Genomic DNA, 22,429 nt, shown 5'->3' on the forward strand with positions numbered 1-22,429 from the left:
CGGTGGGAGGAAGAGGATAGGGATTGTGCACTGTGGATAGCAGGGTTTAAAAGCCCTGCCTCCAGGTAAGAATGCTCCAGGACTGAAGATTTCCATTTCCCAAGCTTTCAAGGGGGCTGGGAGTTGGCTGTGGAGCCCTGGGGAGCGATTCTGGCCAACCTGGAGGAGGGGTCAGTTGAGTTGCCAAATCCCTCCCCTCCAGGTCTCTGAAGCCACAGTGGTAGAGTCTGCAAGATAAAGGCATTCCTGCTGACTGGCTGGGTATTTTGAGGACCTTGAGTCCTGTGATTGAAGTGGTACAGCTCCATGCCACTGACCACAGTCACAAACGTGCCATAAGACATGTTAGCGGGGCTCCCGCCAGTACTAGCCCAGCACTGGCGGGTGCTGGGCTAGCGTGGGGCAATCACCCAGGTTCCGCAGCTCAGCAGTCTCCATGACCACAGAGCAGCGGAATGGGAGGTGGGGGCATGGACAGGGGCATGGAAGAGGCATTCCGGGGAGGGGAGAGGCTGGCGGGGGCGGGTGGGAGGCATGCCAGGGGGCGGGCAGAAGGTGGATCTGCGAAGCTGAGCTCCGCAGGATCCAGGGCACTCGTGGAGGGCTGTGCGTCCTACACGAGCACCTTTTCCTAAAGGTTTCCTAAAGGTAAGGTGAGTAGCCCCATTGCAGGGCTGCTTACCTTACTCGGGGGAAGGCGATGAATGTCCTCTTCTTCCGAGGGCCTCCCGCGGTAGTGCGAGAGGCACAGGATTTGGCGGCAGCCCTTTTCGGTGCTGCCAAGCCTGGGTGCTCTGGGCAGCTCTGGATTGGGCTGTAAATCCCTCTTAAATTATCAACCGCTCTTCCTTGTATGTCTTTGGTATCTGTTATACTTCCTCAAAATATGGATGTTACATTTATTTAACTATCACACCCAACAGCTGTTGATGGACCTATTCTTCACAAATTTCACTAATTAATTTTAAAAGCCATTTAAGCCACTGGCCATCTCCAGATGCTGTGATAGTGAAATGAATTCCATAAGTTAATTGTTCACCAAGTAAAGTAATAATGTGTATAGAACTGCTTTATGAGGCTGTCTGAAGTTATTTTACCTTTTATCTCTGCAAACATGAAACATTAGGAAGGGGAAGCAATTCAGAGCATGGCATATCATGGCACCGGAGCAAAAGTTCAATCAAAGGAATGGTAACTGGTTTTGGTGTCAGGAGCTTAGATACCACCCAAACATTCCTAGGGGCCTCAGTAGGATGACAGGAACACCTTCTGGTCCCAAAATTTGTTAGGCATTATGACTAAATGGAGGAGCTTCTGTGGGTAGAGATGACCTACAGCTGATTTGCAAAGATAAAAGATGAAGGAAAGGTGAGTGGTTTCTCAGGTTGGGTGGAACTTGAACCGCCCACTTTTTGGTGGCACCAGCCAGTATGCCCGGAAGCCAAAAGTGCAAGATAGAAAATACTGTGAACTTCCATCAATGCATGTAGCAGTTTTTTGCAGCGGTCATTACACAAATATTTTGATATAGGGTTAAGAAGGTTGTTCTTATGCAAGATCTTCATTATTCTGTATCATATTTTGTAGGTAAAATGTCTGTTAAATCTCTTATTTTTGAGCAACTGTATTGGAACAATAATTCAAGTTGTAATTTGTTCCACTAGCCATACTTAAATATTAGAGTGATTTTTAGACAGCTTTTCCCCTTAAATTACTGAATGTTGAAAGCACAATGACAGTTTGTGCTGATTTTCACTACTACATTTAATAGTAATAAAAATAGCCTCAATCTGCAAAGTCAATTAGTGTCAGATATAATTGCTGAAACTCATTATTCTAAGTCAAGCATGACAGCTTTACAATTACAGTAGGTATTTAGCTTAAACAAATGGTGTCCCAAAAGAAAACCAGCAATAAAAAAGCAGTAGCAGAAGATCAAATTGCTAGGCCATTTCTCAGAACTCACTCAAACCATTTGTACGTTCCAAATGCAAGACCATTTTTAAAATCCTGACTTGAAAAATCAGCTTCACCAACTAAAACTGATTTCTGCTAATATTAGTTTTATTTTCATGTGTGTTCTAAACCAACCTCTCAGAAGCATTTTTTTCAACTTTAACAGGCTTTTTATGTACAGTAAGGCTGCCACCTAGTGCTTGATTGTCTTCTCCACTATTCCTTATTAAATGTTTAGGGCTAATTCAAATGTAACCACTTTTTCTACATTCATAAATATAGTATTAAATATACATAAACACTTAAATCTCCATGCTCACATTGATGAATTCTGCTCCTTTCATAAGTTATCATCTTAAGCATAAAAGATATTCTACTAAGGACCAAATCCTACCCAACATGCCTGCACTAGCACAGCTGTGCCAATGATACCTGTGCTGCATTCTGCAGTTGGGTGGTACTCACGGACACCTCCTCAAAATAAGGGAATATTTGTTTCCTTACCTTGGAGCTGCATTACCCTTATGTTGGTGCTGGAAAGTGGGTTAGGATTGTGCCCTAACAAGCATATTGAGGTCAAATATTTAAAAAGTTTAATTCCCATAACTTAAAGCAAATCTAGTTAACTTTGTGGTTAAATTAATTAGACTGCTTACAGACATGATCATGAGAATTGTTCTCCACACCCTAAGCAGAGGCTGCTCGATTCAGAGATGCCTATAGAAGGTTCCAGATCTGTTTATATATTATCATCTAATTCACCAAATTAACTTTCTACATTCACTTAACAGCCTTAGCCATGCAGCTAGCTAATGGTAATAGCTGTGGCCAGTGCTGTGTGGCCAAGGAAGAGCTTACAAGATGGAACCAGGATTTGAAAACTGCCCCTTTTGGTGGATTATGATTCATTATGGCACTTCTAACAAAAAAAAAAAATGCAGCTGATCTAGAAACACAGTGATTTTGGAGAGCTGTTACATGAAAAAAAATTATTTCAAAATATTATATCCTACCTTTCTCTTTGATCAGACAAAGAACCAAGGCAACCAACAGTCAATATTTAAAACAATTTAAATAGCCAATAAACCCAACCAAAATAAACATGGCAAAGTTAAAAAAAAATACAACCAAGGGCGTAATCCTAACTGTCACTTATCCCAGCATAAGAGCCCCAGGAGGGTCGCAAACATGCTGTAAAGCACCTTTGCACCTCCATGGGAGGAAGCTGCATTGGCGCATCTAGATGCGCCAATGCACAGAGGCCAGCAGAAGCCTCCGTGGTGGCTTCCTCCCCACCGCTTGTGCCAGCACTCCCGCACCGACACAAGTGGCAAAGGTAGGCATGGGGGGGCGTGGAGGAGGCAGGAGGGAGGTGTTTCTGGGCAGGGGGAGGGTGGGTGATGGGCAGCCCCGGGGGCAGGCAGGTGGGGAGCCAGGGGCGGGCTGGGACCCGGCTGTTATGCCAGATCCCAACCCCGTTCGCGGGAAGAACGGAGCAGCTTCAAGCCGTTCTGCTCTCCTCGGACTTGCACCATCTCCGGAGGTGGCGCAGGTCCGAGGACACCCATTTGGGTGCACACCCCTTACCTCTGGCTGAGCCGCTGCAGCCAATTAACCTGCGTTGGATACAGCACAAGCCTCCTGGCTTGCCTGCTCCAGTGCAGGTTTGGATAGTGCCCAAAGACAGCTATCCTACCAATTGCTAAAGCATGAAAGCAAACTAGAATAAAAACTAGAATTAAGTCCCCGCTGGAAAGTGAATAGGGAATTCTTAATTCAATAGGAAGTGAGTTCCATAGAGAAACCAGTGGCACCCATAGGAGGCCCCCTGAGAAAATGTATGGTTTTCTCCTGAGAAAATGTATGGAGAAAATGCACAGGATTCTAGAAACATCCACTAATAACAGCAGTATCTATGACTGGATATCTACTTGTGGAAACTTGTGGAAATGAGTTTTTGATGTAAGACGTAGGTTTCATAATTGGAGGAGGATTCAAGAACTGACAGATTCATCAAATTAATTGCATCATTTTATATCAAGAATGCTAGAAAAAAAATTTAGATGTCATTTTATGGAACTGAGTGTTTGAAATATAAATCAGTAGTCAGCATATAATTAGCATCTAGTGTTAAATATGCCTTGTTTGTTTAAATCATCAAAACTTGGATGGTTTTATTTAAAACATTCATTGTAAGTTTAAGTTCTCCCTTGTTAACACAGTAACTAGAGATCTTTTCTGTACTAATGATGAATTGTATACCTCTTCAGACCACTAAACAGAATATACTGCTAATGTAACAGTCTTAACAACAAGAAGGAAAAAAACTAGGAAAACAATAGTAATGTACAACAGTTTGTGCACTAGTTTGAAAATATACAAATTTGATGTCATCAGTGATGTTCTGAAGCCAGTTAGAGTAGAATTGAGTCTGGGATTTCAGTAGGCTAAGCTCTGCTCTGGATAAGTGCAGGGAGAAAGCAAAGACATGTTCAAAAGAGTGAATGCTCTACATTTCTCAATACAGTTTGAGCTCCATAGGCACAAACGCAGTGTTCCGGTATTTATATATAAAACGCGTCACCTCTCCACATTATACAACCTAAGCCACTTTGTTTTTAGTGAACATATTTTTTTAATTGTTGTTGATTTGGGGCAAGTATATATATTCTGAGTGGACACATGATGTTTTGTTGCCACGTCTTTATTTTTGCTGGTGGTGTTTTAGTGACTGCCAAAATGATAGATGTTGATGAATTTGAGATGGTAAAGGAGGCATCCAAATTTCTGGATTAGTTCTTCATATATCAGCATCTGCAATGCATGTGGTTTCAGAATCTGCGCTCCTGGGTATGAGTGAATAAGTTGCAGAAGCAGATGGTTTTAAACTGATAGGGCAAAATTGGTTGGATCTCATGCCACTTTATGGTTTTAGCAAGCCATGCTTGGGCTAAATGTTGGCTGCAATGTCATTTATAAGCACATTTTCAGAAAAAAAAAAGCTGTTACAATTAACAGTTATTTCACTAACTGAATAAAAACTATAGAACTCTATAGTTTAGAAAGTTACAAAAGATGATAGAAGTTGTAAACTTGGCTGAATTGGAAAAACTGAACACCACTTCATAATTCTGTAACCACAGAACACATCACAAAATGGAAGGTGGCAGCTTCTAAACAATGTCAATAGCATTCCCTTCAGAGCCCCTTTTTCACTCTCCCAAAATTGTACCTCCTGATCTGCAAAAACAAGTCCTGAAAACAGTTACTGACATAATGGAAAAGCAAATCTATTCCTAGCTTTCATAACCGTAACCTGCTATAACCTCTTTATATGCAACTGAAAAAAAGGACTGATTGTCTATTGGCCCTGGACAAACTGCTTTTTCTCTAGAATAGCTGTTCTGGTAGTATACATTGGTTTCCATCAGAACTTAAGGTTGTCATGATATGTGTATTTTTTCTATGTCTTCTTGTGATGCATTTTGCCTCGACTGTTGTGTATAACAGTGGTATAGGACTCCTCGCTCTCTCTCTCCCTCTGTCCACTTCCTGTGCCTTCCCTCAGAATGCTGCTATCCATATAAGATTTAGATAAAACAAAAGAAGGTGCAAACTGCCAATAAAGGACTGGCTGAGGCAATATAACATCAGCTCATACAGAGAGGCCACAACTGGTTAACAATTTCATAAAAGGGCCCACTGATGCAAGGAAGAAGTTAGAAGACAAGCTTATCAAACATCAAAACTGTGCAAAAGAGAAAGAACAACATGTTCTGCTCCCTGTTATGTCCATTTTGGGGGTGCCAAACTCCTCCTGGTTTGGATGGCCATTGTGCAGGGTCTCCAAGGATGTGCAAGACTTACAGGAGACACAAGGAGCCGACAGCAGTAGTTTGCACGTACGGTTTAATCTGGTCAAGTCTCTGACATTCATGGGACCTGTTATATCACAGATCCCCTTTTAAGTTCCATCAACAAGAGCACCGCCTTCATTGTTCCCCCAGTACACCTTCAAGGGCCCAGCGGCCACTGCAGACATTGATCTGCTGGCTTGTGGGTCCCCTGGCAGGCGAGTAGTAGGTAGGTGCCAGGCCTCCAGAAGGGTAATGTCCCTGGGGCACCCCTGCAAAGAGTGCTGAGTTCAGCCCCTCCTGGTCAGGTTGCTGCTGCTCAGGTTCATTCTGGGCTGAGGGATCCTCTTAAAAAAGGTTCAAGATGGGCCGCCCCACAGCCCCAGGGTTTGGGGCTTCAGGGATGGCTCTCACCAGTCAGGGTCTCCCCTGAGACCCCTGGGTCCAGGCTGAGGTATGGTGCTTTGGGGGCTTGAGGCTTCCAGGGTCACTGCAAGGCACTGCAGACACGCTTAGCCTGGCAACCTCTTGCTTCAGCCGCCCAGCTCCTTATGAGGCCCACGACCCGCCTCTTCTGGATCTCGCAAGATCTTGGGTGAGTCTTCAGTTTCATCAGGTGTCACTGGAAGAGGAGGCCAGCCCAAGTTGTGACTCCTGCCCTATCACTCTGCCACCTGTGCAGGCAGCCAGATGCCACTGCGCAGACTTGCCCGGCCAAATTGCTGCCTCTGCCTGGCTTGGCAGCAGCCACCACCAAGGTAAGGGATCTGGCCATGATCCACCGGGACAGCAGCAGCACAGCTTCCAAGCCATGCCACAGATCCCGGCAACACTCCTCCTCAAAGGAACAAACTGAGATGGATTTGCCAGCCCAAGAAAAAGGAATTTGTCATCTGTGAGATAACAAGCTGAACCTGTTGAAATTCCCTCTTCTACACCATTGTTAAAGTCCAGGAACCATAAGTTGAAAGTTTGGCCACCCCTGAATTAACTGCAGAAAAAAATTGCACTGCTTAATGAGTTTTTAGAAATGTTTTTTATTTTTTTTAAAAAAGGCAACAGGATTAAAATAAACTATGATGAAAATGTCAAGATATTGATTCTTCAGTCACTTATTTTGAACTTCACTTTGTGTGTCAAAAGGTTGAGTTCTAGTTCAGGTTCAATTTTTTTATTTTAGTTTTTTATTTGGTTTCAGTTTAACATCACTCAGAGAAAGTTTCTTTGAATTGGGTTTTGGGTTCAGATTGATTCCTTGACTACAGTAGAGGCTTCTTGCAAGAACTGGCATAACAAATGAGATTTTTAGTATCAAGTTATACACTAATATTTCACTAATGCAATCTACATGACTTATTAAAATGCAATTCAGATACCTTCTTGAAATAAATCATATATTTAAGACTTCTGAATTTGGAAAGCAAGTTGTGCATTAAATATAGATTTTTCCATTTGATATACATACATTGCTTTCAATTAGGATCATTTTGCCATGGGATAAATAAGGACTCCTAACTATGACAGATGATGAGAGTTCTACCTCTTGCAAAGAAAGAGTGCTCATCAAACCCATTTAGTGACCTCATCAACTATTTTTTTCCATTATTCAGCTTAAAATCTATAGCTTCAAACTGCATCTCGTTACTTACAGTTTCCTTCTTCTACATTGCATAATTCACCCATTTAATGCCTGCAGTATGTTGTATTTTCCTATAATAATTATTCATCTACTGTGTCTGTACATCTTTTGTTGTGTATATTTTTTCCTCTTCCTTTCATTTGTCATTATGAGTAATGGAGTATTCACTGAGAAGGGAAACCACTTGGGGTCTTGCAGGATCAATATCTACATATTAACATTGCTCCATAAAGATCTGCAACTTTGGTCCAATATCAGTATCATTATGACCAATGCCAAAGACAATATATTCCATAAGAATGGATACTGTGTGAAGTCAAAGTTGTTGAAATTGTTTGAGCACCAACACTTACTGGATGCATTCCTATCCACTATCCCTTCAGGTTGCATCAGCACATGTTCTTTCCATTCCCACAGAGTGACCTATACAGGTGGGGCCTCAGTATCCATGGGGAATACGTTCTCGGACCCAGCACTGATAACCAATTTTGCAGATACTCAAATACGTGATCTTCGCCCCGTTAACCCCTCCAAAGGGGACCGGAGCTGTGCTCAGGTCCACTTCGGAGGGCTTTCTGAAGCCCAGAGAGGCAGCATGTATCCGCCCTCTACCTCTCCAGGTTTCAGAATAGCCTGGAGAGGCAAAAAAAGCTACTTCTGGTTTCCAAAGGGAAACAGGAAGTGACCTTTTTCACCTTTTAAGGCATTCCAACGCCCCTGGGAAGGATAGTGGATGGTGGTTTTGCTCCTGCTGTGGTTCTAATATGGGTCATCTTTTGCTATTTGCTCTGGAACAGAAGCTCCCATGATGCAAACAGCAGCCATAGGCAGTCCCAATCTGGTTCAAGACCAAAGGTTAAATGCCTCACTCCAATACACCGTTTCAAACCACATCAAGGGTCCTGCAGCTACTACTTAGCAGAAAAATTAAAAATACAAGGCATAATAATATACTTGTGATAATGTGTGGTTTGGCCCTAAAATATGGTTTTTATAGTTACAGGTATTAATACTTCCTGAACACTGGAGCTGTGAACAAGTCTGCACACTTGACGAAAGTAGGTTACCCATTTATTGTCCCTATACTCTCCTCCATTCTCCCCTTTCTCACGTTCTCGTAGATAACCATACAACAAAAGGAAAATAAGGCCTGCCATATCAAAAAGTTGGATGAGCGTTCATCACTAATAAGACTGTGATTTAGAGTTCCTTTGTCATTTTCTTTCAGAGAGGATAGGATTCCATGTTTTCCACTGCTTGCTTAAGTCATGATTAGAGTCTGAAAAGAATTTCAGGACAGACTTTCATAGCTCTGAACTGTACCATGAGCCATGTCACAAATGATTTCAACAGGCCGACTAATATCACATTTATTTTGCAATGAACAAAATAAAGTGGATTTTGCCAATGAAGTGGATAATGACCACTAGTTCACACACTAGCTAGCCGCACACATAGGACCTGGTTCACTGGTTGTCAGGTGAAGTTCATGCCAACACTCTGCAGATCAGGGTCTAATTTCCTACTGGACTACCAATAACGATCAGAGAAGGAACTGCAGATAGTTCAAGATGAGTTACTAACCTCACATACCAGAATCCTCCTAATCCTAGGAATCATCTGATACCAGAGAGCCAGTCTTTTACTAATTTCTGTTTCAGAGCTCCAACATTTTCTAGCTTCTTTCAGTCTGAGCAACTCATTGCTGGGAGAAACCACTAGCTTATCTAGAGGCTTTCACACTGCTGGGCTGGCCTGCTCTTCCAGTACTTGTTCCTTCTCCTCCAGTTGCGGCCTGGATCTTGCTAGCACTCTGACCTGGAATACCTGACACTGACGCCCGCTGAAGTTACTGCAACTATGTTGGCCTCGGCCTATTCCATTATGGTTAGTGGGAGTCTGTCAATTTTTATATGAATAGGACTACACCTCTATAAATGTGAACAACTTCCCATGAAAGCTAGCGTTAAGGAACAATATGGGACAGCAGAATGGGATGTGTTCCCTCAGATAACTAGAGTTGGGGATAAAAATAAATTTCAGTGTTATATTTTCCATATAAAAGTAAAGGTTTCCCTTGCACAGTCATGTCTGACTCTAGGGAGCGGTGCTAATCTCCGTTTCCAAGCTGAGGGAGCTAGCATTGACCAAAGACATCTTCCATGGTCATGAGGCCAGCATGACTAAATGCTGAAGCACACAGAACACTGTTACCTTCCCACCAAAGTGCTACATATTTATCTACTTGCATTCACATGCTTTCGAACTGCTAGGTTTGCAGGAACTAAGACAAGTAATTGGAGTTTACCCTGTTCTGCAGCACCAGGATCTCAAACTTCTGGGCAGCCAACCTTCCAGCCAAAAGTCCAGTGTCATTAACCACTCAGTCACTGCAAGTCATATTTTACATATACTCTCTATATAATTTCCCCTGCCCAGTTTCATCACAGGGAACTGCAAGTTAAGGTAAATAGGAAATATTGGACCACTAAACTGTGTATGAGTTTAAAGGAAGGCATTGATAAAACAGAAACAAGTTAGTTTGAAACCCTTAAACAGGGTTAGCCTATCCATGAGGACAACTGTGGCATGTTGTTAATGAGGCATCAATGCAGAACATAAATGAATACCAAATTTAAACCTAAAGTCTGAATAAATTCAACAAATAAGCTGGAACATGACATCCAATCCAAACCCACAAAAATCTTTGCAATATTTTAAAACCTGACAGAAGACAAACAGCTTTTGTTATTTAAAGGTGAAAGGCTATCTCGACATGGCACAATTTGTTTCAGGCAAAGAAGATTTATGAAGTAGAGCAACTAGAAAATAATAAGGAATAAAATCTTTCTTGGAGGTGTCCGGCATCTAAAAGTCTTATGGGTGTCACATCTTTTCCATCACTTAAATTTGGCTGTAGTTATTTTTAAAGGATAAAATAAATCTGCAAAACACTACAACACCTACCAAAAAAAAAACCAATTCTGTTTGTATCACTAGTTAGGTCTCATTCTAAAAGTTCCATAGGCAAACACATCACCCAGGTTTTGCTATAAGAATTATGTATATTGGTTAGGTATATTTATATATATTTATACGTTTTTCTAGTTATTTATTTCTGGGTTTTGAATTTGATATTCAAGCTTAAACTACATTAACATGATCTATATCAATGCGACCATTGTGTTACACAAAAACACAAGACTACATAGAGCGTCAAGAAGTTTAAAGCCATCTATTGCTACTGATAAAAGGAAAGAAACACATGTCTTGTAGCCAAAATAATAATTTAATATGCAACAGTCTGCTCCTTATAATTAGCTGTTGGCATAGACTTGCAGATATCTTCCTGAGTATGTACTAATCTCAATATCAGGAGATGCAGTATGTGTCTTGGTACCACGTAGAAATCAGAAGGCCAGTACAATCTAGTGAGTAGTTCCCTGGATCTACCACATCAGAAACAGTTTCACTGGCAGTCTTAAATAAGCCACTGCCTTCTAGTCTTTACATTGTAAAACCTAATTATCTCTCTTACAAACCTATAGCAATAATGTATAAAACAAGAATTGTTCTTATTGTGCGCATCTCACTCTGCCGCCAAGGAGTTCAGGACATTGAACACGGAATTATTCCATTGTATCCTCACAACCATCCTGTGATCTTGGTTAAGTTGCAAGAGTGACTTTCCAATGCTCAGTTTTGTAATGGTGGAGGTACCCCTAATTTCTGGATCGAGTGCTCAACAAATATAATATATTGGTAGATGGCACCAAGGCTGGCCCATCCATGAGATGGCAGGGAGCATCTACTTTCATCCACCCACACTTCTTCACTGATCATCCCACTTCCTGGATTGTAAAAGGAAAAAGGTGACAAAACGGAAGTGTAGAGGAAGGGAGAGCAGTGAGCTTGAGCAGTTGTGGACCTCCCATTGCATTAGATGGGGCAAATGCCCCCAGCGCGAGCCTCTAGGACCCCGTGGAAGTCTCTGAGGATCCTGACAGGGTTGGAAACTGCTTCCGGTTTCCCAGAAGCACAGTTTATAGTGTCAGGGAATCTCAGAAAGGCTTTCCCAATGCAGCTCTGGGTCACCTGAGGCTCCATGAGCCTCAGATGAGGGAGGGGTGGATTTCTGCATGGGGGCACCATCGTGGACCTTTGTCCCGGGTTGCGGGACTGGGGAGTTTTGCTGCTGAGCTTGAGTGTTGGAGGAGCAGAGGCTGAACCACATAAGGGGTCAGCATTTGGCACAATGGCTCAGGGAACAGGAGGTCTTGGACCAGTCCTAGATGGCATACAGTGATATATTAATTACAGTCAATCAGTTTGAAACAAGAGATTAACAATTATAGTAACAAGTAAGATCAGAGGCCAATGAAACACAAAATTACTTACAGTAACACGTTCCCCTGAGCGGATTACCAAGGTACCTATTTTCAGAGTCACACCTGCAGATGTAAAAAAAGAAAAAGAAAAAACAAGCTGTTAATCATCAAATGATATAAAACAATTACAAAAGAGCGTGGCTAAATATTCTTTTTAAATACATATTTAAATCAGAGGAATGAAACTTTTTTCACACTGAAGCCTACTTACATCAACATATACAAACATTTAATTCTGTAATAATGAGGATCTGAGTAAAGTCCTACAATAAAGAACCACAGGGACAGTATATAATAAGACATGTTGCCATTATGTCCTTTAGAAATTAAATTCAAATATCTTGTTTTTCCTAATAGAAAGCAGACCTGGCAACTTAATGCTTCTTTATTATAGAAATCCAAGCATTTGACACAAGAAGTTAAGAAATTAGAAGCAGTCACATAAAGTTTTGCTATTTGGACAGAGATTCCCCCCCCCCCCCCCGATATCATTCACTTTGTTGGCTCACTTTCAAACTAAGGTTATCATGCATATGGGTACACACAACTGCATGGAGAAGGTAGGATTGACCCATCCATGAACGATACCATATACAGATGAGGCATGGTGAACAGACCACCCAGTGAATCTGTCCAGTCCACCTTGGATGCAACTAGCCTCCTTATTTGTGACTTCCTCCACACAGGCACTTTAATTAAAGCAGGAAATGTGGAACACACTGGAATTGCTCCCAGCATAGTCCACATGTCCTGCTTAGTCTACAGACCCAAGCAGAGGAAGTAGGCAATAGGGACAGGTGGTGTTGACCATTGTTTAAGCTGTTGTATGTATGTATAAATGGTGAGTTTGCTGCATTTTGATCTATGGACACAGCAGAAATCTGGCTCCTTCACTTTGCTCCTGCCTTTACCGGGCTATGGAATTGCTCTGTATTTCCTTCTTGGATTCAAGAGCCCATGCAGAGAAAAGAACCAGGTTAGAGTTGAGCAGGTTTGGGGGTAGTAGCATTAGTAGAGCAGAGCACTATGGGACAAGCCACCTGAACAGAAACAAAAATGTGGGGTAGCTATCCCATTAGTCATGTAACAGCCCAATCCTATTGTGCTCTACTGCTGCCGGTACTAGTGTTTATGACTGTTACAAATGGTGCTCTGGCAGTGCATGAAATCATGCACTTCTGGAATGCTGCCAGTGAGACCCCATGCATGGAAGGTCCACAGACTGAGGTGGGTCAGCAAGGAGGGTAGAACAGGGCTGAGGGAGGGTGGAACAGGTGGCAAAGGTCCGAGGAGACTCATTTCCCCTCCCTATCTTTCCCTCACTATAGCAAACAGCGCAGCTTGTTTTGGTGAGGTGACGGATGGGATTGGGCTCTAAGAAATGCTAACTAATTGAAAAGGGCAGAGAAAGAACTGGGGCAAAGACCAATAAGATTAAACACCACCAAAACACATTTCTGCCTTACCACCCATCTTAATAGGTCTCAATCAAATACACAGTAGTTATTTCACTCATTTTATTCCAAAATGGGGAAAAATAGATCCAGAGCACTTTTACCCTTACACCCCCCACCAAAGAAGATGTGAGACAGACGCTTGGAATTAAAACCTGGGTCACTTTTTTAAAATCAATAACATAAGAAAAAACTGCAGCAGGGCCTAACTCAAACCTCCCTCCATGCCATGCGGGTTTTAACATGGGGGAAATGACCCACTGTCCGCCTCCCCCTTGACAAACTTCGGGAGTGCCACCAACCTAAAAGCCTGGGCACTATCATGCCCATGTCCAGCTTGTCATTGCCCACCCATTCAAACCACGGGCTGGTGCAGCTTTCTGGGGGAAAATGCCGCAGGATAGACCCTGCGACACTGACCGCCCCAGCCAGCCAAGGGGCTTGGCAGTCTGCCTTCCTGAGCCAGGTTAGCAAGGTGTAAGCAAATGACTCACCCCCTGACCCTGCTGCCTCAGGGTGGATGCCAACATTCACAAACTGCCTCCCAACCCACACGACACCTGCCTAAAGTGACCATACCTAACCAGCCCTAATTAACCACCCTGCCTGCTATATCCTGGGGTAGGTGAAAAAACCACCAGCATCACAGTCAATCCTGGCTAGCAGCAAAAAATTCCTATCCGGTACCCAAGAGGGCAACCAGCTAATCTCAGGATGAAGACAGGCAGGGCGGGAGGGACGAAGCCACAAGGAGCATCTGAGGAGTATGTAATGGTCCCCTTAATCTGCTCCTTATCCCCTGCCTAGCATTAACCCAGCAGCCAACCAGCCCAGGACTTCCTGCCTCTGCCCCGTGCCTTAAGGGGGGGCAGTGTAATTTGACTGCAGCATGGTAACCATGCCACAGTCTTTATGTTTTAGCACCAAAAAAAATTATCAGTGATATTTTTAACAGAACCCAATTCTTCCACATAATTTGTACACGGTTTTTGTTTACTGTCTCTTAGAGCTCTGTCTTCTATGTTTCAAACAGCTTCTTAGTTTATCTTAAAGGCAGGTGGCAAGAGGCAGCATAATAGCAAGCGAAGACTTCTACAGATTCAAGACACTCCTAAATTAGCCTATTACTAGGGCTACGCCAGACAAATAACTTTAAAGCCATTATACATGCTTCGTTTTGTTCCTTTGCTCAGTAATACCACCACTTATGATTAACGTATACATATTTTATACAGCAAAATCAATTTGCTGGTAATAGCTCACTTTTCATCGCAAGAGTGAACCTCAGTTATACCCATTTGTTATTTTGCTATCTTCAACTTCCAGAAATGGAAACAGTACATGTATTCTATGTTTTATTTGCAAAATGAATGACTGAGATGATTCTCTCCATACGTTTCTTGATAGCCAAACCTGTGGCCAGGCTTTTGGTATGTAACCCGCACAATCCTGTTAAAAGTATCTTGCATTCGCACTCGGACTGCCTCCCCACTTTCTCTAGTCTGCAACACACTGGGAAACCTCTACATAGGCGATAAAACCCACAACTCACAGAATGTGTTTTCAAAACCATACTTTTCATTCCTTTTTAAAATTATTATTTCATTTATTTAAATAATAAAAAAGGGGAAAACACAATAAAAGAAGAAGAAAGAGGAAAAAAGATAATATTAAAGATAAATAAAAATAAAATGCAAAGAACACCTCTAATACTTTTCAAGACCATACTTTTCAATTCTAATCAATCAGGAAGACACACTCTCACTCTTTTGTTAAAACAAGAAGAGCTCAATTTTTTCTTCTTTTTTTTCAGACTTTAGCTCCCCAGACCCCTCAGGACTGCAGTGCTGGCTGCAGGCAAGACTCCCATCCCCAGCAACAGCAGGATCCTGAGGACTGCATTGCTGCCATAGCCCTTCCCTTACAACAACATACAGTGCTCCCAACTCCCTTGTAGGAGTTTGGAAAGCACTATTATACAGGGATGTAATGGAACGACATTCCATCTCGTGGCTGAATGCTGTATAGCTCTATACAGCAATGTAATGGCTAGTCGTATTTGCTAATATGAGACAACCCCTTAATAACCATCAGACAGTAAAAATAGAGTCATACACAGTCAAGAGTTTCTGCATACTTTGTGGTATGCACACAGATGCATCAATGCATACACATATGCAGAAATGACATGCTGATTCCACGGTACAGGCACATACAGCACATGGAGACTTTCTCTTTCTATCACCATGCACTGTGTTTCTTTATCTCTTACCATTACAGTGTATGGCTCCTCAAAATCCCTGAGACTATTATGACTCACCTGTACAGAAATATTTTACAGGATATATTTACATCCGATTATTGATCTGATTACATCAAGCCACCCTGAGTGCTTCTTTTAGAGGAGAAAGGCAGGATATAAATAATTTTTAAAAATAAATTATATGAATGTATTTTAATAGAAAATATTCATGACAGCTCACTTTTTTTTTTTTTAAATTGCAGGCAGATATGTAATGCCTGTTGTCCAACTGGTCTACTACTGTTGTTAGATCTATTTTTAAAAATGTATCCTACTTGAAACTGGGACTGATTCCAAGCTACTTCCTCTCACTAACATCTGCTCTAAAAAATCAAGACAAATATTTGAATTCCTTTAAGTTTATAGAACCTAAAAGGTGTAAGGTATCAACTTTCATTGTTTCACTTGGGTCTTTTTAATCAAGGCATGCATGGAAATTGGAAGGTCTCTTTTTATATAATGCCCAAGTATAGCAGTGGATCTTTTTCATCAAACAAATATTTATGGTTATTTATGAAAGTGCAGTTCCACCGAACAGTGGAACCCTAACATATAATGTCCTTACCGTGCTATTTTCATTGTTCTTTTCATTCTAGACAGACCTAACTATTTTCAATATATTTATTAATTTAAATATTTATACCCTGCCTTTCCAAAAGCTCAAGGTAGCTTAGAAAACGTACAGCGCAATTCTAACTTGAGCTGGAACAGGCAGGCCAGTAGTCCTGCACTGTTTCCAGAGCAAAGTTCAGTAGCTTAGTGGCTCAGCCTAGAGCAAGGAGAATTGCTTCCCCTTACCCCGGAAAGAGCCACTGCAGCCCCAATGGGGCTACTTGGATCTGCGCCACCTCTGGAGGTAGTGCAAATTCGAGCAGCCAGGGCTGGTCCAGGCTGCCTGGATAAGGGGTTAGGATCCGGCATCCCTGCCGGATCCAGGCCCTGTCTCCCACCCACAGTCCCACACGCCAATAGTCCTGCCCACCACTTGCCTCCCCCACCCCAGAACACCTCCCCTGTCTCCTCCCCAGACCTTTGCATTGGCTGAGCTCAGCTGACACAACTCACCCTTTCCCTGGGGCCTGCGTTTGCGCAGGGAGACCAGCACAAGTCTGTGCGCTGGCCTAACCCCACTTATGTTGGTGTGAATGTGCTTTATGGCACTTCCACGACCATGATGGGCCTAACTGAGGTTGGCCTGTCTGCCCCTTAAGATTGCGCCCTTAAAACATAAAACGCAACTTAAAAATATAAAATAAACAATTTAAATCTAGATCAGTGGTTCTCAAACTTTTCAGCACTAGCACTCACTTTTTAGAGTGACAATCTGTTGGGATCCACAGAAAATGATTTCATTAACTTGGAAGTGATGTCATGGCCAGAAGTGACATAATCATGGAGGAATTTTTTTAATATCCCCCTTACAACAAAATCAAATTAAATCAATCAATCAAGTAATTAAAAGTTTACAATAAGCATAAGTTTAAAATTTTATTTAAAGTAAAGAAGAACCTTCCTAACCCAGTTGCAGATCTGTTAAAAAAAATTCTCCAAACGGTCCAAAGGCTGCAATCCTATCCACACGTACCCAGGAGTAAGCCCCAATGACTATCATTGTTAAAAGCATATACATAGCCTATTAAGTACAGATCTGTAACATTTTCCCAAATGCAGTAACGTACCATGGCAGCATCAAGTCTAATATATTAAAAATAAAATATACCCTGAAATGAATGGTGACCCACCTGAAATTCCATAAGATAGAGCAGGTAAGTTCCTATAAATATCTGGGTGTAATACTGCACTCCACTGGAACTAGAACCGCTCATCACGAATCTGTGGCTGCGGCTGGCCAGAAGTCTGCATGGGCAATAACCAAGTTCTTTCGTGTTAAAGCTGGCCATTATATTCCAGCAGCAATTAGATTATATCTCGCAAAGGTCTTGCCCCAACTTTTGTATGGAACAATTCTTGGTCCCTCCTCTTCTTCCTTCGTCTCACTTGAACGTGTCCAATCCAAATTTTTAAGAACTATATTTCAAGCATCCAGCTATGTGTCTAATGCAAGCTTACGTCTTGATTCCGGCCTGTTAAAGGTCAAGGCCAGGATTGCTTTGGCATCCATTTATTTGTGGCTCAATCTAAACTTTAACACCCGAGGCCTAACATCTTTGGTTTTCATTGATAATTTTCAATCTACCTGGCTCAAGGTGGTACACACAAAGCTGAGACACTTGGGGTTTTCACCAGAGATTGCTCTGGCAATGGATTTGAATCAGGCAAGAGTGATGATAAAGCAGAGACTGAGGGATATCGAAGGACAAGAAGATGTCAGCAGATCTCCAGATTGTCTTACCTCTGATGACACAAGGTATATAGCTGCTCTGGCCACTTATCTTTCATTATTAGAGCTCCCTGGGCTGAGGAGGGCTTTCTTCCTAGCTAGGTGGAGAGCTCTTCCTTCGGCATTTGTCTAGGACTGTTTCAGAAAGATTCCCATCTCCGAAAGACTGTGTCCCTGTGGTTCAGGGGAGGTTGAGACCATTGAACATGCATGTTCTGTTGTCCATTTTTTCAGGGGACCCAAGACAAGTTCATTATTCCCCTGAGCAGAAAATTCTTGGCCGTGTCACAAACAGAAATGGCCAAGAAACTTCTTTCAGGTGCTAATTCTCAGCTTTTAAGACCAACTGCAAGTTTTTTGGCTGCTGCTTACAAAACCTGAATGGGCATTATTAATAATGAGAGGAAATTTTAATTGCTACTCCTTCTTATTTGTTCATAATACTATGTTGGCTGTTTTATTGTATTTTAATGTTGCATTTTAATGTTGAATGTATTTTAATGTTGAAATTTTAAATTCCACCTGTTGAAGGGCGGCATTGTGCGTTTGTTTTTGCTGCTCTTTGACTGCAACAATAAATACCTACCTACCCACCTGAAATTGACTAGCAACCCACCTAGAGGGTCCTAATCCACAGTTTGAGAAACACTGATCTCAATCATTTAAAACCAGCACAGCAGTAATAAAACAATTACAATTATAACAAAAAGCAATATACAACAAGCTAAAAAGCACATGAATACACAACAAAAAGAACATAAAGGACAACCAGGAGTGTTCCACCCTTACACCCCCCCCCCAGCAAAGCTAATATGAATAAAAATGTTTTTAGGCCTTGCCGGAAACTTTCTATTGAAGGGGCAGATTTTAGATGCTCTGGGAGTGAGTTCTATAAAAGTGGTGCCACACAAGAGAAGGACCTGGTTCTTACTGCTGCATCCCTCACTTCTTCCAGTAGTAGCAGTCTCAACAGGGTCCTTTCAGATTAAAGAGACATGCAGTTCAATCCTTACACTTACATCAAATCCATCAACTCATCTTATCTTTACATCTGTGCACTTTTGATATACAAGTATGCCACAGTACAAACACTGTGAAAACTTCTAAGAAAAGGCAATACATTTCAATTCATGCACATTGTTAACAATGTATAAACACCATCTGCCCAGTGTGAAAGAGTGGTATTTGACGGTTAGTTTCTTTCTAAGCCTTTGTCTCCTTGTTCCTAAATGCCCAATTCCCAATGTCAAGTGAAACATTCCAAAATACATGTATTCATGATGCAAATGTATTCAGCCATTATGCAAATATACAGTAGAAAAATCTGTTCTGTGGTTGCAGAATCTGAGTTTAATACAGAATTCTTGATTCCAAAGCCTCAGCTCTTCCCCAAAGCCACTGCTGCTGCATTTCATAGAGGATTTCTTATGACAACTAAAGTAGGATGACTACTTGTACTCCAGACATGCATTCAAATTGTTAAAATAAGATTATGCAACGACTGTCTGATAGAATGGACAAGTTATTATGAAGAATATATTTTTGAAAAATGTCTAAGTGGTGCGATTAAAAATGTAACATATAATGACTCTGAATATCTTGTCCCAGGTAGGCAAACAGCAAGCAAGACACACCATACAGATTTGGGATGAAATATTTATAAGAGGTTTCAAAGATGTAAACAATAATAAATATCTTTAAAATGGCATCCAACTATTCCAATTTATGTAAACTCCTGCAATGAATTTTAAATAAGCATTTAAAAAACAAATTATCAGGAAACTTTCACGTTCTACTTCTGTGCCAGTTTCCTTTTTAGCATATTACTGCACAAGATAGACTTTCATTTGATTCTGTATTCCTTCTTCCCTGCATACTCTGTAATAACTATGGCTCATGATGAGGTACTTTGGCATCTCTATTATATAATGCTTCTACTCAATGTTGAAATTTCCTCTTCTGCAGCAAGTGAAAATTAGAGAATCTAAGTGCTGCAATATAAAGATTTCTGAATTAGCTGCTGGGGAAGCTAATTTGCAAGTGATAAAAATGAATCTTTCAGGTACTGATGCATAAGATAAGCAGTGGCCTAAAGAAAACAGTAGGCTCCATATTTTTCCCTTTCTCATAGTTTTACTCATTCGGATAGCTGCATGAACACACCTTTGTTTCACTTAGAGGTTCCCACGGCTCTGGCCCTGAACTGGGTGCTCAGTTCCTACCTGTTTTCACTGCCAAGGTGCAGGCCTCCTAGAAGATGTGAGGTTACAAAGGAAAAGAGGTCTCAGCCTACATATAGTGAATTCACTTTACCACTCAGTAATCACCACGGCTTGTCCCCACAAATCTGAGATGAGGTGATAGGGCTTCCAGATTAGAAGGCACCTCCTTTAGTACACTTGAATCTAAACACTTCTGTTATTGTAGACTGATTTAGAGCTGTTTGAAAATGGTGTTATTTATTTTACTTAGAAGTAAGCCCATTGAGTTCAGTAAAACTTAGGCTGTAATTCTATCTTACTCACAGGAAACAAGCACCTCTACTGATAGTACATTTGCTGGTTACATTAAATTCTGCACCATAAGGGGGAGAAATACAAGTACCTATAGCAGTTGTGGGGTGAGGAGGATTTAGAGCAGGAAAATGGTTTGTGGAGTAAGGTTTAAGAAATATTCCCCCCCACACTACTGTTCTTATAAAATTCAGAACTCCTAGGAGCTATTTTAAAACTAAAAGCACAAAACATCCGGAATTGCAAAATGGATTTTCAGTGTTTCATCCTCAAGAACCATGGTAATCAAGTGTCAACGGGAGAGATAAGCAGTACCTATAGTCTAAATCCAACCCACCAAAAGCATTTCCACGCAAGATGCAGTGACAGAACTAGTTCAGAAGATTCCAAAAAATGTAGACAAAATCTTGAGGGATAAATCTATCAATGATTATTAGTCATAACAGCTATATGCTACTTCAAACCTACCTGGTCACTGTGGGAAGCAGGATGCTAGACTTGGACTAATCCAGCAGGGCTCATCTTACCAGCAAATACAACCTCAGGCATCCACTACAGGGCAATTCATCCATAGATTTGTCATCCTGAGGAAGTGTTTTCCAAAGGAAAAAGCCTTGGTGATCTAGATCAGGGCTGCGCAAACCCTGTCCCGAGGGCCGGATCTGGCATTCGGGAGAATCCTTCCTGCCCATGATTGGTACTTCACATTCCAGAGCGCAGCAGGACTTCATGTCCCCAGAACGGGTCAACACGATACTCCGGGAATTTGCATCTGCCCAGGGCATTAAACCATACATGCGACTTGCCAGAGCATCGCATCATGAAGTCCCGCCGCGCTCTGGAACACAAAGTGCTGCTCGTGCCGAGGAGGGCATTCCAGTTTGGAGACTGCTGATCTAGATACATTCTGCAGACTGCTCACTATCCTCAGGCAAGCTACTCTCCTTCAGTTCCTCATGCCTCACAAGACTGTTGCCAGGGCTGGCTCATTCATGACACAAATAGTACAGCTCACATCAAGTGGTGTGGGAGGGGCAGACCTGGGGCTAAGAATAACCACATGAGAAAGGAGCGAAGGGGGTGGAGAATGGGTTGCTGTTCACCATGTGGTTTTTCTCAGGCATGGTCAGTGGCAATCTGCTTCACTCATCTCACTTCTTCCTTGATCATACCTCTAAAGTAGGGGTCTCCAAACCTTTTGGCCAGAGGGCCACATCAAATATCTGGCGTGGTGTAGTGGGCCAGAAAAAAAATTAAATATAAAATTTAAATAAATAAATTAGAGATAGAACTTAGATGAGTGAATAAATGAATGAACGGGCTCATTCATTCAACCTTTCTGGCTCTCAAAACACCCTCCAGACTCAATCAGAGCACAGTTCTAGTCATGTTCAGTTGAGTGGGCCAGAGGCTTGCAGGGGACAAGAAGTTGGCCACGGGCTAGAAAGAGGCTTGCTGCGGGCCGCATCTGGCCCCCGGGCCGGGGTTTAGAGACCCTGCTCTAAAGCAGCAGTTGACAAACTTGGGACTGCTGTCCGATGAAAATGTGGTCCCTGTTTGGAGCAGAGCTTACTATTACCCCTCCATTCCACATGTATTTCCAGTAGATTTAGGCACCAATACACACTGGGTAGTCGCACCTGTTGCCCGGAATCCTGGGAGGCTTTACAACAGGACATTTGGGCAGACGCGACTGCCCGGAGTGTCCCAGTGCCCAGATCTACTGAAAATACACATGGTACAAAGGTGGAACGGTAAGCTCCGCTCATGGAGCAGATGGCTTTCCCCAAACGCTGGATCTGACCCCCAGGGTTTGGAAAGCCCTGCTCTAAAGGGACTGTGGGAAAAAAGGAATAACAATGGGAAAGCGGTCAGTCTCCTTGCAATCCCTTTAAACAGAAATTTCAGGATATGTTAGGAGTTCCCAGCACGACCAGCACTTTGTGTTTTGTCCAAAAGGCAACGTACGTGGCTGTTGTTGG

General features: G+C 42.1%; 1 protein-coding gene across 2 annotated transcripts in view; it reads right to left on the reverse strand.

The window, feature by feature from the left end:
* The window catches only part of ATRNL1 (attractin like 1), a 702,039-nt gene that overhangs the window by 444,421 nt on the left and 235,189 nt on the right, over positions 1-22,429 (reverse strand). For both annotated transcript variants that reach the window (XR_010794071.1, XM_066619507.1), the window contains exon 21: positions 11,848-11,900. Coding sequence is in view for 1 of the 2 variants with exons in the window: in XM_066619507.1 (XP_066475604.1) it covers positions 11,848-11,900 (53 nt within the window). In the remaining variant the exon portion in view is untranslated. The remainder of the gene's footprint in view (positions 1-11,847; positions 11,901-22,429) is intronic.

This window comes from Tiliqua scincoides, chromosome 3 (assembly GCF_035046505.1).
Source record: "Tiliqua scincoides isolate rTilSci1 chromosome 3, rTilSci1.hap2, whole genome shotgun sequence".
Taxonomy (NCBI): Eukaryota; Metazoa; Chordata; class Lepidosauria; order Squamata; family Scincidae; genus Tiliqua; species Tiliqua scincoides.